The 15,684-nt window shown below is 35.5% G+C and overlaps 1 protein-coding gene across 5 annotated transcripts in view; it reads left to right on the top strand.

The window, feature by feature from the left end:
- Positions 1 to 15,684, top strand: part of PTPN14 (protein tyrosine phosphatase non-receptor type 14) — a 251,889-nt gene that overhangs the window by 105,904 nt on the left and 130,301 nt on the right. For all 5 annotated transcript variants that reach the window (XM_074222657.1, XM_074222659.1, XM_074222656.1 and 2 more), the window contains one exon: positions 5,361 to 5,530. In XM_074222657.1, coding sequence (XP_074078758.1) covers positions 5,361 to 5,530 — 170 coding nt within the window. The remainder of the gene's footprint in view (positions 1 to 5,360; positions 5,531 to 15,684) is intronic.

Here is a 15,684-nt window from a genome sequence, read left to right as displayed (position 1 = left end):
TTCAGATTGTCATCATCTCTTTTCCCATAATAAATTGTCCCAGGTGTGTGCAGGAAGCATCTGCTTTGCCACTGCTCTTTGAGGCATACTAATTTTGTAGATGGAAAATTATATAACAAGTCACCATAGAATATGCTGAGCCCTGTAGGAAGTATATTTTGGAGAAATTTTATTTTGAACCCTAAATTGAGTTTTTCATTAAAAGTGGTTTATTTTTTTCATTTAATGATTCAGATTCCTTAAGGTTCAGGGGTTAGCACTCTTAGTTGCCTGGGAAAAGATTTTTTGTTAACTCTTATTCTTCTTCCTTTGCTTCCATGTATAATTTCTTTTTTTCTGTTCTATGTGCTTAGGTTCACTGGTTTAGAACTGGATAGGATTTTGGACATCATCTCTTTTACATATAAGGAAACTGAGCTCCAGGGTGCTGAAAAAAGCATCCCAAGTATATTATAATAAAGACAATGATGGATGTCATAAAAATCAAAACTATTAAAGGATTACTTTATAGAGAGGAAAAATAATAGTAAAATTTATCTGGAGAAACAAAAGGTCAAGAATCTAAAGAGAAATAAAGGAGTTCTTGTAGCATCAGATTTCAACTTATACAAAGTGATTAAAAAAGAATTTAATACTGATAAAAATGGAGAAGTTGATTATTGGAATAAATTAATTTTGGAATATATAGAAATGAATGAATCTGTTAGTGTTTGACAAACCCAAAGATTCCAAATCTGGAGTAAAGATTCCACCATTTGACAAAAAATTCCTACAAAAACTGGAAAGCAGTTTGGCAACAATTACGTTTAGATGATCAACTAACACTACATAGCACAATTAGTTTCAGGTGAATATATGACTTAGCTCTAAAAGGTTTATAAATTAGAAAGGAAGAAATTATCTGTCAGATCTATGGATAAGAAAAGAGCTCCTGGCCAAACAAGGGATGGAGGAAATCAGAAATTATAAAAGGCATAATTTTGATTACATAAAATTTTAAAAGGTTGCACACTAAGAAAACCAGTGTATCTAAGATTTTAAGGGAACAGATAACTGGGAGAAAATATTGGCAACAAACTTTTATGATAAACATCTTCTTTGTGAGGTTTATAAGCAGTGGATTTATTCGAAAGATTTTATTTATTTTGAATTTTACACTTCCCCCCCATTCTTACTTCCCTCCCCCCACCCCCCACAGAAGGCATTCTGTAAGTCTTTACATTGTTTTCATGGTATACATTGATTTAAGTTGAATGTGATGAGAGAGAAATCATATCCTTAAGGAAGAAAAATAAAGTATAAGAGATAGCAAAATTACATAATAAGATGACAGGTTTTTAAAAAAAAATTAAAGTAATAGTCTTTGTTCAAACTCCACAATTCTTTCTCTGTATACAGATGGTATTCTCCATCGCAGATACCCCAAAATTGTCCCTGATTGTTGCACTGATGGAATGAGCAAGTTCATTAAGATTGATCATCATCCCCATGTTGCTATTAAGGAGTACAATGAGGAATGGATTTTAATTTATTAGAGGCATTGCACAATTGATGAGTTCAAAGGATATGAACAGGTGATTTTTAGTTTTTAAGGGAAGAAATCTAATCTATCAAAAAAATTTCTCCAAATAGTGGACATTTGAAAAATGCAAATTAGGTTCTGCCTCATATCCATCAGATTGACAAATATGACTAAAGAAGGGCTGCCAGAAAAACACATACAAGATAATGCTATTATTGGGGACTCTGTCTTGGTCCAGTCATTCAGCATCATTCCTCAAAAGCCTTTAAGTTGCATGATCTTGGGCCCAGCAATACCACTATGAAGTTCATTTCTTGCAGCAATACAAAAAAGAGGCAAAGTATGCTTATGTACAAAAATTGTATACAGCAGCTCTTTTTGTAGTGACAAAGAACTGGAAACTTAAGGGAGTGTCCATTAATTGAGGAATGAATGAAAAAATTATGTTATATGAAATAATACTGTAATATGTAATATAATAACATAAAATATGTAATATAATAATGAATATGATAATTTTATATGAATTTAATAAAATACTTTTGAGACATAGAATTGACAAAGGGGATGTTTTCAGAGGAATTCAAGAAGAAGACTTATAGGTATTGATGTAGAGTGAAGTGAACAGAACCAAAGCAGCTTTTAAAAATTTAACAACCTTGATGAATGCAGTGACCAAATATGATTCCAGGGGACCATTGTTCTCCTGACAGAGAAGTGCTGAATTCAAGATTTGGAATAACACATACAATGGACAATGAGGGAATTTGTTTTATTTGATTATGTATACCTAAGGGTTCCCCCCTCCAATGGGGGCAACGTGAGAGAGAAAGAAAATGAATGCTCTTTAATTAAAAACAAACATCTATTAAAAAGAAAAGATGACAGGTCTAGAATTTGAAACTAGTCTTTAGTTTATTTTCCCATATTCTTTGAGAAGAAAAGGGGAAGCAATAAAGAAGTCTTGAAATGACAGTCTTCAGTATAGAAGTTACAATTTTAATTTCACAGTCGACCAGGAATATATTTTACTACAGGCACATTAGAATCCTTTTGTAACTTGATATGTCATTGTATATGCTTAGTTTTACAGTTGGTTAAATTTTACCTTCTTAGATGTAACATTCAGTTAAAGCCTGATAAGACAAGTTGAATTGATGAAATATGTGTGCTTATTTTTTCCTTAATCAGCCTTAATAAAAAGAATTTCATTGTATATGTTAATTATATACAAACTTACTATTATAATACTGTTTTCTCTAGAAAACATTTATCTGAAGGAAAGTCTGTCTTGGACCTCACCCAGGGGAGTTTTTTTTTTTTTAACTAAAGGTCATTTACAAAAATGACCTCATTATCACAGACCTTTTAGATAACATTATAATAATGAGTTGGTAAACTTCAATTCTTTGAATATGACCCCAAATAAAATCCTAGGGAATATACTGCCTTAGAATTTATTTTTTCCTAAATTAGTTTCTGGTTTTATTTCCCCAAGTACCTGCATGGAGTCTTTCCTCCTTCATTCCTAGATAGCTTCTTTTCTGATGTTGGAAAATTTTTTGCTCCAATATTGATAAAAAAAAAGCAGGACCTTAGGAGAAGGAATTATATGAAATTACTACAATAATTATCCATAACTTAGATAATCATAGAATCAGAGTATTTTAGAGTTGACTAGTTGGCAGTTGCCTGTGCTTTTCTTTTCCACATCATCAAAAGTAATCATGTTGGGACTGACATCTTAAAGTTGTACTAATACAGAGGGGGGGAAATCTTTTGGCCCCAAATCACTCAAGTTAGTTTGTTTGCCATTGCATTATTTTGCCACAGAAATAGAACTTTGGCTACATTTGTTGGCACTTTGCAATTGAAACACTGTGGTGAGTGGGTCCTGATATATAAATATGCCCACTTCCATGTCCTAGGAGGAATGTATTTTTGTTTTTCTTCCTCTTCCTATTCCAGATCTGACTGTGAATCCACTTACAATCCCAGTAGTCTCTTGACTGTGTAGCCATGTGTGCAAACAAGATATTTGAATTAATAGCTAAATAGTCAGCAATATTATACAACTTCTTGAAGGAGAAGGAATTGTTTTTTTTTATGTATGAAAGTTCTATAGTGTATAGCTAAATTGTTAAGGTGCAGAGTTGTTGTTTGTCCTTTCTTTTTGAAGATATCTTGACTTTCAGGTGAATTGGATTTAAATGAAACAGAGTTTCTCAGAGTCATCAACTTCACTCTCTTCCTGAGTCATTAAGGTTCGGTGACAGGACAAAAGTCAAGACAACTGGTAGTGGCCTAGGATGCAGTGGAATCTTCAATACTTGACCAAACTCTAAGCTCTCTATTACATGGGCTGTATGAACTTTGGAACAAATTGTTCTCATTCACTCATTCTGCCAGAAGAAATCTTCACATGTTTGGGGGTAGACAACTTCTTACTCAGCAAGAGAGTTGAGATCTGTTGGTTACCTCAACTTAGTTTAGTTCAACTGCCACTGTTTACTGGAATGTGGCTGTTTGGCATGCTATAGCTTTTTGGAGCCACAGGTGAGAATTGGGTGAAAGGTGGAAGACCAGCCTTGAAAAGAACTTGATCACTCTCACACTAGAAGTACCAGTCCTCCTAAACTGCACCAAGGCGCAGTGTAGACAATAAATGCTTATTGATTGACCACAGGATAGTCTTACTCTCTTTCATCTGTAAAATAAGAGAGTTGGACTTTGAACCTCTAAAGTTTCTTCTGTCTCTAAATCTATGATTTTATGATTGAGTGAATGATGACTGGACAGTTATATTTAGAGGTAAAATGCTAATTATAATAATGGGATTAACCAAGAACATGAGCATTAATACTACAAAACTCTTTATATTTGGGAAACTGAACACTACAGGTTTTTTTTTTTTTCCCATGGCTGAAAAGATTTCCAAGGCAATTCCTGGAGAGAATTTAGGTTTAAAAGACTGTTTCCAAAGTTAAGTTGGGCTTATCAGTAATTGTTGTGCTAATCTAGAAATCCTAGCATGGTATAATAAATACTTAGATGCATAGAAGTTCCTATGTTAATTATTTAGCATGTTGCTTCAAACTTATATAGAAGCTTCAAGTCTAAAGATGAAAAATCTCACTTTTAGCTATTAAATCCATTATAATCCATCAAAAATAACCACTGGGGGTTTTTGTTGCATCTTGTGGTGTGGAAATCCTTCTGCTCTCAATGTCTGATAGTTGAGAGAATGAGGACTTTGTAGCAGGCCATGTTTGATAAGCTAAGCATTTTATTAAAGTCCTAAAGAGGTTAATTAATTGTTTGTTAAGATCTCTTTGTACTGATTGAGAATATCTTACTTCATAGAGGCATTCCACTTAAAGTAACCTTGGTCTTGGGAATCAGGTAATTTTTACTCTGCAGCAGATGCAAGAGCTGCCTCTATAGTTGTCAATATGATTCATGTAAGATCATGAAGTATTATGATTGTATTTCAGTTGAACATGTCAGTCACCAGATATTAAACAAAAAAGTCTGTCGTGGCTTCTATAAAGTGCTGATGCCATTTGTGCCCATAATCTCAATAGAGTTCTTTTGTAAATGTTATTTAACTATGCAACAAGCATTGAAGTGGGCATATGCTGCATCTTGGTTTGCATGTTAGTGAAGTCTTCTGATTAGCCATAAAGAGCAAAAGGAAAAGTTGCCAGATCCTTCTTTGTGCAACATGTTTTGCACTGGTGAACAGTTTGGGTGGGTAGGAATTGTCTTCTCTTTTTGTGCTTGGTCCTGGGATGCCAATCACAAGAATTGACTGATATTATTTTGTTCCTTTATCTAGACACACTATTTTGGCCTCTGGTTTCTTAGCAAGAGCCAGCAAGCACGATGGGTGGAGCTGGAAAAACCTCTGAAGAAGCAGCTGGACAAATTCGCCAATGAGCCTTTGCTTTTTTTTGGAGTCATGTTTTATGTGCCAAATGTATCACAGCTTCAGCAAGAGGCCACAAGGTAAGAGTATTTTCCTTTTCTACATCCTATACATGTAGATGAATGAGGTGGGGCTCAGATTGTATAGATAAATCTGAGAATTGACTTGGAGAGTGTCAAAAATTGAAACAATTCCTTTATAATTTTAATGACTTTTGATTGAGATGATCTACTCTTTCTCAGTTGCTAGGAAAGTCAGTGAGGGAAAGCATCAAGTAAAATCTGTGTGTAATGCATCTTCTTTGAATCATGTGAAACTCAAGAAAATGTATGAGGCCAGATAGCCATTCAGAAATTAATCATTAAGCCATGGGATCTTTTGGGGAATAGGGTTAGAGGAAATTTCCAGACAAAACTAATTGCCCAGCTTCCAGATTGGGGATTAGCTATTCTTCCAAAATGCTGGTGAAATGGGAAAACAAACTATTTAGTAGGTAAGAGTTATTTCTTAGGAGCCCCCTAATAACTGAAGAAGAGACAAACTAACATTTGGGATTCTTTTGACAGAAAGATGGTATTTTGTCCCTATGTTAAAAAAATGAAATTTTTGTGTTTAATGGAGTCACAGCCAATTTCTAATAAGTAGTCACCATGAAAAGTAAAAGGTTTAATAAGACATTCGGTGAATAAGATGGATATTTCAGATAGAAATCTCATCTTTGGCACATATCATAAGAACCAGATAGAATGAATGAAATGACCAGGTAGTATGACTAGAAGAAGAAGATGGGTCATTATTTAATTTTGGGAATTTGGTTGTCATACATGCAGGTATTATCTTTTTGTGACATGATCAAGCCACAACTTCAGGGTTTTGTGTCTATTTCAAGTCACTTTTCTGTAGATAAATAATAACTTGGTAGAATATTTGCTGCCAAAGGAGTGTGACTTCCCAGGATAGTGAGGGGATAAAAACAATGTCATATGAGAAACAATTGAAGGAATTAAGGGTGTTAAGCTTAGAGAAGACCACCTAAAGTTGATTGACTGGCAGCATAGTAGAAATATAATATTTGAAGGCCTGCCATGGATATTTTGAAAATTATATTTAATAATACCCTTTGAAGCTAAGAAGAACTTTGATCAGTGAGTAGAAATTTGTAGGTGTTTAGCAATAGGATGAAACCATATGAGTTAGGATGACCATCTCAGGAATACTGTAAGAAGTTTTTTTTAGGGGTGGCTAGGTGGTGCAGTGGATAAAGCACCGGCCCTGGAGTCAGGAGTACCTGAGTTCAAATCCGGCCTCAGACACTTAATAATTATCTAGCTGTGTGGCCTTGGGCAAGCCACTTAACCCTTTGCCTTGCAAAAACCTAAAGAAAACAAAAAGAAGTTTTTCTTTATTCTGAGACAGACTAGATGAGAAGACCCCATACCATTCATGAATTATAAATGAATTATCAAAGCTACTAGAAGTATTGCTATATATATTATTGAGCGTTAACCATAGGAGCTTTTAAATTTCAAATTTATGTTAGGATAGTTATTATTGGAAATAAAGGAGGTAATCCTTGCTTTCTTCTATAATTATTATACAATTCACTTTCTCATATTATAGAATGTAGTGGGGGAGGGGACTGAGGTGTGTGTGTGGAGCTTCCTGGCCTCATATTCAGTTGTTATTTCTAAGAATTTTTGAAATTATATCTTGGTACTCTTGGTCATCATCACACAGAGTTAGATTGTAGCTGGAAATCTATATGTCTTAGCTTCATTCATTCATTCATGTGATGGGGGAGAATCTAAAAAACATCAATCTGAAGATTTAGGAATGCCTTCTTTGACTACCTTTTTTATATACTGTAAATGAAGGGAAAGGAAAGCTTTCCTGTCTCCTCTCTCAAAGGTTGGTTAGACTGTTTAGTCAGTGCGAGGCCAGCTGTTAAGAACAAATTTTAACTGTTGGAAAAAAGAGAGGGCAGAAGGAGTGGTCTGATCCTATCATACCTACAATAAAATGTACGTTTTCATGCACCTTATAACTTTCTCAGATGCCCCATTAGGCTAAAATTTTTATATATAGCCTTAATGATTCTCTAACTTTGGGGAAAAGTAGAAAAATATAAGAATTAACATTACAATTTAACCTATGAGTTTAACTCTTTTCTTTTGGCAGAGAGGGTCTTTTAAAGATATTTGGGGCTGCAGGTTTGGAACATTGGGAAAATTGTCTTTTTTCTTTGCTGTTGGGAAATCTGGAGCCTATTGAGCCCTGAAGGATATCAGATTTTACTCAGGGTTGTGTAAGTGAGAAGGAAAAAAAGAAAGGAAATGAGTATCCAAGAATTAGAAAATGAAATAGAAGAAATAAGAGAATTAATTATATTAATTATAGAGTGCCACCCAAATTTCCAGAGGCAATAGGAAAAAGTGCAAAATTTAGAGTCAAAGGCTTTAGGTACCATTCAGTTCTTCACCATTCATTATATTTTGTGACCCTGAAGAAGTCACTTAACTATACTCATTTTCCTTGTATGTATAATGGGTGGGTTGGAGTTGGTGGCTGCTAAGATCCCTTCTACCTTTAAATCTAATGTTCCTAAAATTGACCATTTCATAACACAGTACAATAAGTTAATGCCTTCTGGAGTAGTTATTAAGAAAATAAAGTGCTTGGTCAAAATGACATTCTAGAATCTCAGGCTTTTTGGTTTCATGATTCTAGCCAAATTTTTGAACTTCACACATGTTGCAGACTGCTACTAAGTAGTCACTGGGAGCTCCTGGGAATCTGAGCCTTCTTGGGAAATTTTAGAAAACAGCTGTGGGCTGAGTGGAATATTGAAATTCTCTCCCCATCATTGCAGCCAAAGAGAAGCTGGGGGTGGGGTGCAGAATTCCAGAGGAGTGCTTCCCAGAAAGGTTTAAATAACATTCATTAGGAACTTGTTAATGAATAACTCTCCAGTCATCCAGCTGTTATCCAAGTTACCCAGTCACAGGTGGAGATGGGCTTTGGCATCTCTCTGAGCACCTGGAATCTGGAGAGTGTCTGACATAAAACAGTTAGTCTTTGTCATACCCTGCAGAGTAAAATATTTGCATAGATTAGAAAGAAAAGTCTGCCTTTCATTAGTGGGTAACCCCTTGGAAGAGACAACCATTCAACCATCTGTGCTTAAAAAATAAGCCTTTGTCTGTAACCAACCAAACTTGTTTTCACCTAACAAATGTTTGCAATGGTCCAACTCCCTCAGGTTGAGTGCAACACCATTTTCTGTAGCATTAGCATGTCTAACCTTATCTCTCCTTTGAATTGGGGGCAAGTAGTCCAGAGTTGATATTGTAGTTTCAGGAGTATATCTGTGAATTGGTGTGCATGAACTTACAGATATGATCACAAATTCATCTGGATACAAAAGAAGAAACTTGAGGGATACACCAGGTAGAGGTATTAGAGGTATCCCTGAATCAGTGGGTGATAAGTACAGTTTAGGTATTTTGTGTTTCTCATCATTTCTTCTGATACCTGTCAAATTGATATTCATAAAGCGCAGGAATAGTCATGTCACTTCCCTGTTCAAAAAAGATTCATTGGTCCTTTCTTGCCTCTAGAATCAAATACAGACTCCTCTGTATCCTTAATGTACAACATATTTAAAGCATCATTTATGATAAAAGAAAAACTGGAAAGAAATTATGGACCCCATAACTGGGGCTTAGCTAAAAAAAATCTGTGATAAGTGAATGGAATAATGGAATATTGCTGCATTATAAGGACTGACCAATATAAGGAATTCAAAGAAACACAGGACAACCTGTTATGAAGTAACAGAATAAAGAAAATAGAACTCAAAGAACAATTTGTATAATTCAATAATATAAATAAAGTTAATATGGAGAGGCAACAAAACTGTGATCCAGTACAGTGATCAGTCTTAATTCTATACTTTCACAGTTAAAGGTCACATCTTTCTTGCTGTTAATAATGAATATTTTATTTTGGGAGGGAAGGGGAATAAGTAATGTTCTTTTTAAATGAGAATGGCCATTTCTTGGGAAATAACCATAGTGTAAAAACAAAATACATCAAAATAAGACATTTTTGAAAGGAGAAGACAGATGGGAGAACAGAACACAAAAAAGCAATCATTTTCAATGACAGAGTAAAGCACACAAGTTTCTTTTAATGTGTATGTGTGTGTGTGTGTGTGTGTGTGTGTGTGTATTATATATGTTTGAATTTTTGAGGTTTATTGAGGGAGTTGGATGGATTTAATCAAGAAGGGATACAAATTCAAGAGATGAAAGACCCTTTATGCAGCTTGCCTACTCGCCACAGTTTAAGACTAATTTCCTTAAAATTTGGTCATGTATCCGGTCTGGTTACTATGACTCAACTGAAGGCTTCCCTCATTTTATCTTACTTTCCATTTTACTCTTTATATTTTTCATTGCCAGTGTTACTGTTTGAAAAAGGGCTCTTGTTAAGAAAAAAAATGCCATCTTCCTCTCCTGTCAAACTGCTTTTGACTAAAAGGGAAGATTTCTGTAATGTGTTTTAATCATTTGCATAGCAAGAGTTTTCTCATAAACACAAAGGTTTCAAATTTTTCTGGACACTGAAAGAAAAGATGGTTTGTAAGACATGGAAGAATTCTTAGTCAAACAAGTATATTTAATAATAGCAAGTAAGTCAGAGCCAGGAATTTGTTGGCAGTGACCATTATTTTTTGTTTAGCTATGGGATTTTTCCAAATTTTTACTGGTGAGGAAGTCCCTTCTTGATTTCTCTGTTTTTTTGTTTTGTTTTGTTTTGTTTTGTTTTGTTTTGTTCTTGGTCAAAACCATCTATCTATCTATCTATCTGTCTATCATCTATCTATCTATCTACCTACCTACCTACCTACCTATCTATTTATTTATTTATTTATTTTTGAAGGTTAAACTTCAATTCTTAGTTGCAGGAATACAGACATAGTTACTGTGTTTTGAAGTTTGTGTGGTTATTTTCAGAGAAGTATTGTTTACTTTTGCATTAGTCATTGCTGCCATGCCTTGGTTTTATAGTATAGAGAGCTTCTCATTGTCCTGCTGAGGTCATATAACATTTTCTCCATTTCCAGGACTTGTTGGGGACGTACATGGTAATCTTGGAATATAATCCTTGTTGATATGTGTACTGTACAAATTTCAATTAGTGTAATCACATTAGCCAGTGAAGTCATTGTTCTTGACAAAGGAAATCCTATACTCTCATCATCATCAGTCTCCATGTGATTGTTTGGGATCCTCAAACATATATATATATACCACTATTACTTCTTTTTTAGGTTTTTGCAAGGCAAACGGGGTTAAGTGGCTTACCCAAGGCCACACAGCTAGGTAATTATTAAGTGTCTGAGACCGGATTTGAACTGCAGGGCCAGTGCTTTATCCACTACACCACCTAGCCACCCCTATTACTTCTTAAATGCATTAGACCTTGTTTGTCAGATTGGTTAATAACAACAAGCATTTATGTAGGTCTTTCAGGTTTGCAAAGTGTTTTGCAAGTATTATTTCATTTTATCCTCATAACTCTAGGAGGTGGATGTCATTATTATCCCTATTTTACAATGAGAAAACTGAGACAGACAGAAATTTAGTGATTTGCCCAGTATCATGCAGCTAGTAATGGTCTGTGGCCAAATTTGAACTCAGGACTCCTTGATTCCAGGTCCAGAACTCTAGTCAACTCTAGCTCTAGTTTCTCCATTCATGTAAAATAAATATTTCACAGTGACAACAAATATGTAAATATGTATGTATAAAACATGTGTATAAGTACATATGTGTAATACATATATATATATATGTATATCACTGAGAAATATTTATTTTAAAGGCAGAATTAAAGCAGCCCTGTGTTGTATATGTACATGTAATACCTACTATTGGGGAGATGACAGCCAGTAAATCATTTTGTATTCAGAAGTTATGAGTTGTTTAAGGCTGAAGTTGATGAGTATTTCTAATAAGACTGACACTTTCAGTGCTGAGAGGGGGATTATAGTGGTGGAAAGAAGAAAGCTTATCAGAATGCCTAGGTAGGACCAAGATGGTTCAAACTGGAAACATATCAGATCAGATCTCTGTATTGAGCAGTGGTGGAATCAGGCCCTTCAGTGGCTGTTGTACTTCTAGTTCGGGGGGTACAGAGGGACCTAGTCTCGAACAAAAAGACATTTTTGTCATAGAATCTTGAACAACTAGATAGCTTAGTGGATAGAGACCAGGGTGTGGAGTCAGGAAGATTTATCTTCCTGGTTCAACTTTGACTTCAGACACTTACTAGGTACAAAAGACCCTAGGCAAGTTACTTCACCCTGTTTGCCTCAGTTTCCTTATCTGTAAAAATGAGCCAGAGAGGAAGTGGCAAATCACTCCGATATCTCTTTCATGAAACCCCCAAAAGAGTCTCCACAAAATTTGGATACAACTGAAAATGACTCAACAACATAAAATCTTAGACTGAGGATTCTAGAAGTCATTGAATCCAACCTTGGTCCAGATCATTGATCCACATACAACATATTATGCTTGAAAAACCCCATTAACAAAGAATTTATTTCCTGAAGGACTATTCTTTCCATTTTGAGTCAGCCTGAAATGTTAAGAATTCCCCCCCCCCATTTTGCTGGAATTTACCTCCTTTTTCCTATAGTTAGAGCCTCTGGGATCAAGCATAATAGGTTAAATGTGAAAATTATCTAATTATTTGACAATTGCTCTCATGTTCTCTCAAAGTATTTTCTTACTCAAATCAAATATTCTTCATTCTTCCAGTTTATCCTTAGATGCTAAGACTTTAACTCCCTTCTCTGGTTTCCTCCCTTCTAGTCTGTTAATGTACCTTGTAAATTGTGGTACTCTTAGTTGTGAGAAGAGGAGGGAAGGGAAGGGAATAAGTATTTATAGGAGACCATTTATACATGCCAGACATTGTGTACTTTTATAAACATTATCTCATTGATTATTGCCAGACCACTGACATACAGCCAAGTAAATTTTAGGGATCCAAAGAGCAAGCAAAAATTGCTTGTTCATAAGGAGTTCATATTGTAATGGAGACAATAGGTGGAGGCAAGTGGGGGGTAGCCAGGTGACTAGAGTGCTGAGCCTGGGGTCAGAAAGACTTATCTTTCTGAGTTCAAATCCAACCTCAGACATTAACCAATTCTGTGACCATGCGCAAGTCACTTAACCCTATATGCTTTAGTTTCTTTATCTGTAAAATGAGTTGGAGAAGGAAATGAAAACCTCTCCAGTATCTCTGCCAAGAAAACTTAACGAGTCAGACATGACTGAAATGACTAATTAGCAACAGCAATACCACATGGAAAGCAATCTGAGAGGGGAAGACATTAACAAGGTGAGGTAACTTAGAAAGGTCTCCTATAGAAGATGGTGCATGAGCTGGGGTTTAAAGGAAATCAAGTATTTCAGGAATTGGAAATGAGGAGTGAGACCATTCTAGGCATCAGATATAGATGGTGAAAAGGTATGGAGATGGGAGATTGGAGCGGAGTCATTGTTCATGACTATTAAGTATAGAGAAGTATTAAAAGAGAAGAAAGATAGGAAAGGGTTGATCTCAGAGGTAATAGGGAATCATTGTAATTTATTGAGGTGGTGATGGGATCTTCCACTACTCTTCTTTTTCCATTAGCTATTACGCATGTTTCAGTTACATGAGTATCCTGCCCCTGAGCCAGGTCTCTGGGCTCCTTTCCTGTTCAGCTGCCTTTTATTTATTGTCTTCCCCCATTAGATTGTAAGTTTCTTAAAGGTAGGAGCTATCTTTTTTTTCTCCTTATTTATCTCCTCAACATTTAACACAGTGCCTGCCACATAATACATACTTAATAAATATTTATTGGCTACCTCAGTGACATAGTCAGACTTGGGGTTTAGGAACATACTTTTGCAGTAGCATGGAAAATGGATTGGAGTGGAAAGATTTGAAGCAGAGATTCCAATCAGAAGACTTTGTAATAGTTCCAGGAATAGATGATAAGAGCAGAACTAGGAAAGTGGTTGAATGAATGGAGAGAAGCCCAGGGGAGAGACTATGAGGATCAACTTCCTTATTCTGGGCCCTATACTTTTCTTAAAACAGTTTGAGATTTCATAAATTTTATTTGGTAGCCCCAATACCTTTGTCAGAATATTTGGCAAGTAATTTACATAAATATCACCTCTAAATTTGGAGCCAGGTTGATAGTGTCTGCTGAAAAATATATGGGGTTAAGTGGCTTGCCCAAGGCCACACAGCTAGGTAATTATTAAGTGTCTGAGACCAGATTTGAACCCAGGTACTCCTGACTCCAAGGCCGGTGCTTTATCCACTATGCCACCTAGCAGCCCCTGAAAAATATTTTTAAAAAATAACTCTAACTGATTAAATTTTGTATAACGTGTACTCTTAAAACTCAACCTATTGTCCCATTTTTCTTTATAGTAAAATTAAAATATAACTTAGCACTTATAGAGTTCTAACTCTATTCATTCTTATGAATAGTAAAATAATTGTTAGGGGAGAATGAATCAAACATATACTGTTCAACAACCCATCCAAAATACGATATAGTTATCATATATACTTATGCACACACACACACACACACACACACACACACACATATATATATGCATATATATTTATGTGTACATAATTGTTTATATGTTATTTTCCTCATATTCCCTATTTGTGGTTTAGGGGGTAAAGATTAGGAAAAAGTGGAAACCCAAAGTAGAATAAACCTACCAAATCAACCCATCCAAAATATGATACAGTTATCATATATGTTTATATATATTTATTTGTACATAATTGTTTGTGTTGTTTTCCTCATGGTCCCTATCTGTGCTTTGGGAAGTAAGACTAGGAAAAAAAAGTAGAAACCAGAACAGAATTAACCTTCCTAATTGCTTTGTAGCCTGTCAAAAGTAGTGAGTTACAGTTGCCTAAAGAAAAACCAGAATACCGTTTCCGTTCAAGCTAAACACAATCCTGCTCTTTTTGCATGCTTGATTTTAATATGGTCCTGCTCCAGTGGGCCTCTAAACTTATGGGAAGCACACGCACAGGAAAGGAAGGGAGGAAACAAGTTTGAGTGTAGGTCCAGGCAGGACAGTATTTGCATTATATTGAAGGTTGTAGGTCATTCCTTGTTGGCTGTGGTTCCCTTTAGTTATATTCAGTGACTTAGAACAGTTCCATCTCTACTTGTAGGAATTAGACCCCCATAAACATGATATATCCTATGTTTCTCCTCCTGCTGCAGTGGAATAGTAGGTCAGGAAATTTAATGCCAAATCCTTCAATGCAAGATGTGTCTGATTTCCTGAAGTGAGGACTGTTGCCAAGGTGTTTCTGAGTCACTTGATTCAAATCTTTGACCCAGTCCTGTAACTAGAAGTTATAGAAATTGGAAACTTCCTCACCTCCTACTTCTCCTCCCCCAAAGATCATAAACAGTCATGTGCCTGAATACACACCATAACTATGTAATCATCTCTATTTTAGGGTGCTGGCATTTTAGGGTTCCTGCCTCTGCTCAAATCTGATGTTATCCCTTAGCCCCTAACTTGGTCTGGTCTTCGAGGGTTTTCCTAAGCTCTTGTGCTTAGATGGATATTAAAGGCTAATAGAATGAACTTGAACAAAAGAAAATTGGGTATTTATTATATCATTAATAGCATTGTTCATATTACTTCTCTATATGTTATCTTACATCTGACATTGTATATTGTTAAACGGTCATATTGTTTATCCTAGGAATGAGATGTGGCTAAACATATAAAGAATACAGGACTCAGCTAGCATGAAATGTATAAGTTTTAAAAGCAGAGAGGAAAAATGCATTTTGTGGGTATGTGAGTGTCAAGGGAATCAGGGAAGTTGCATTTTTAGACAGGGTGGGGACCTTTCTTTTCCTATTAGTCTTTATCTCATCCCCTGGGACCATAATGGGGGGGTGGGAGTGGGAATGGTAGAGAATTCAGATTGGGTGAAGTGGTGAATTCCTGTACTGAACACAATGGTGTTATTTTTTAACCTGGCCCCAGGCAGTAGCTCCAGTGACCTCCTGAAACTTTTCTCACTTTTTGCTGCTTTCAAACAGACCCTTTTTTTAGTCTTATATTTCAATATAAGGCTGGGTTATAGCCTGTTGTAAACAAGTAAG

Source organism: Macrotis lagotis, chromosome 2 (genome assembly GCF_037893015.1).
Source record: "Macrotis lagotis isolate mMagLag1 chromosome 2, bilby.v1.9.chrom.fasta, whole genome shotgun sequence".
NCBI classification, from domain to species: Eukaryota; Metazoa; Chordata; class Mammalia; order Peramelemorphia; family Peramelidae; genus Macrotis; species Macrotis lagotis.
This window is presented reverse-complemented; position numbering and strand designations above follow the sequence as displayed.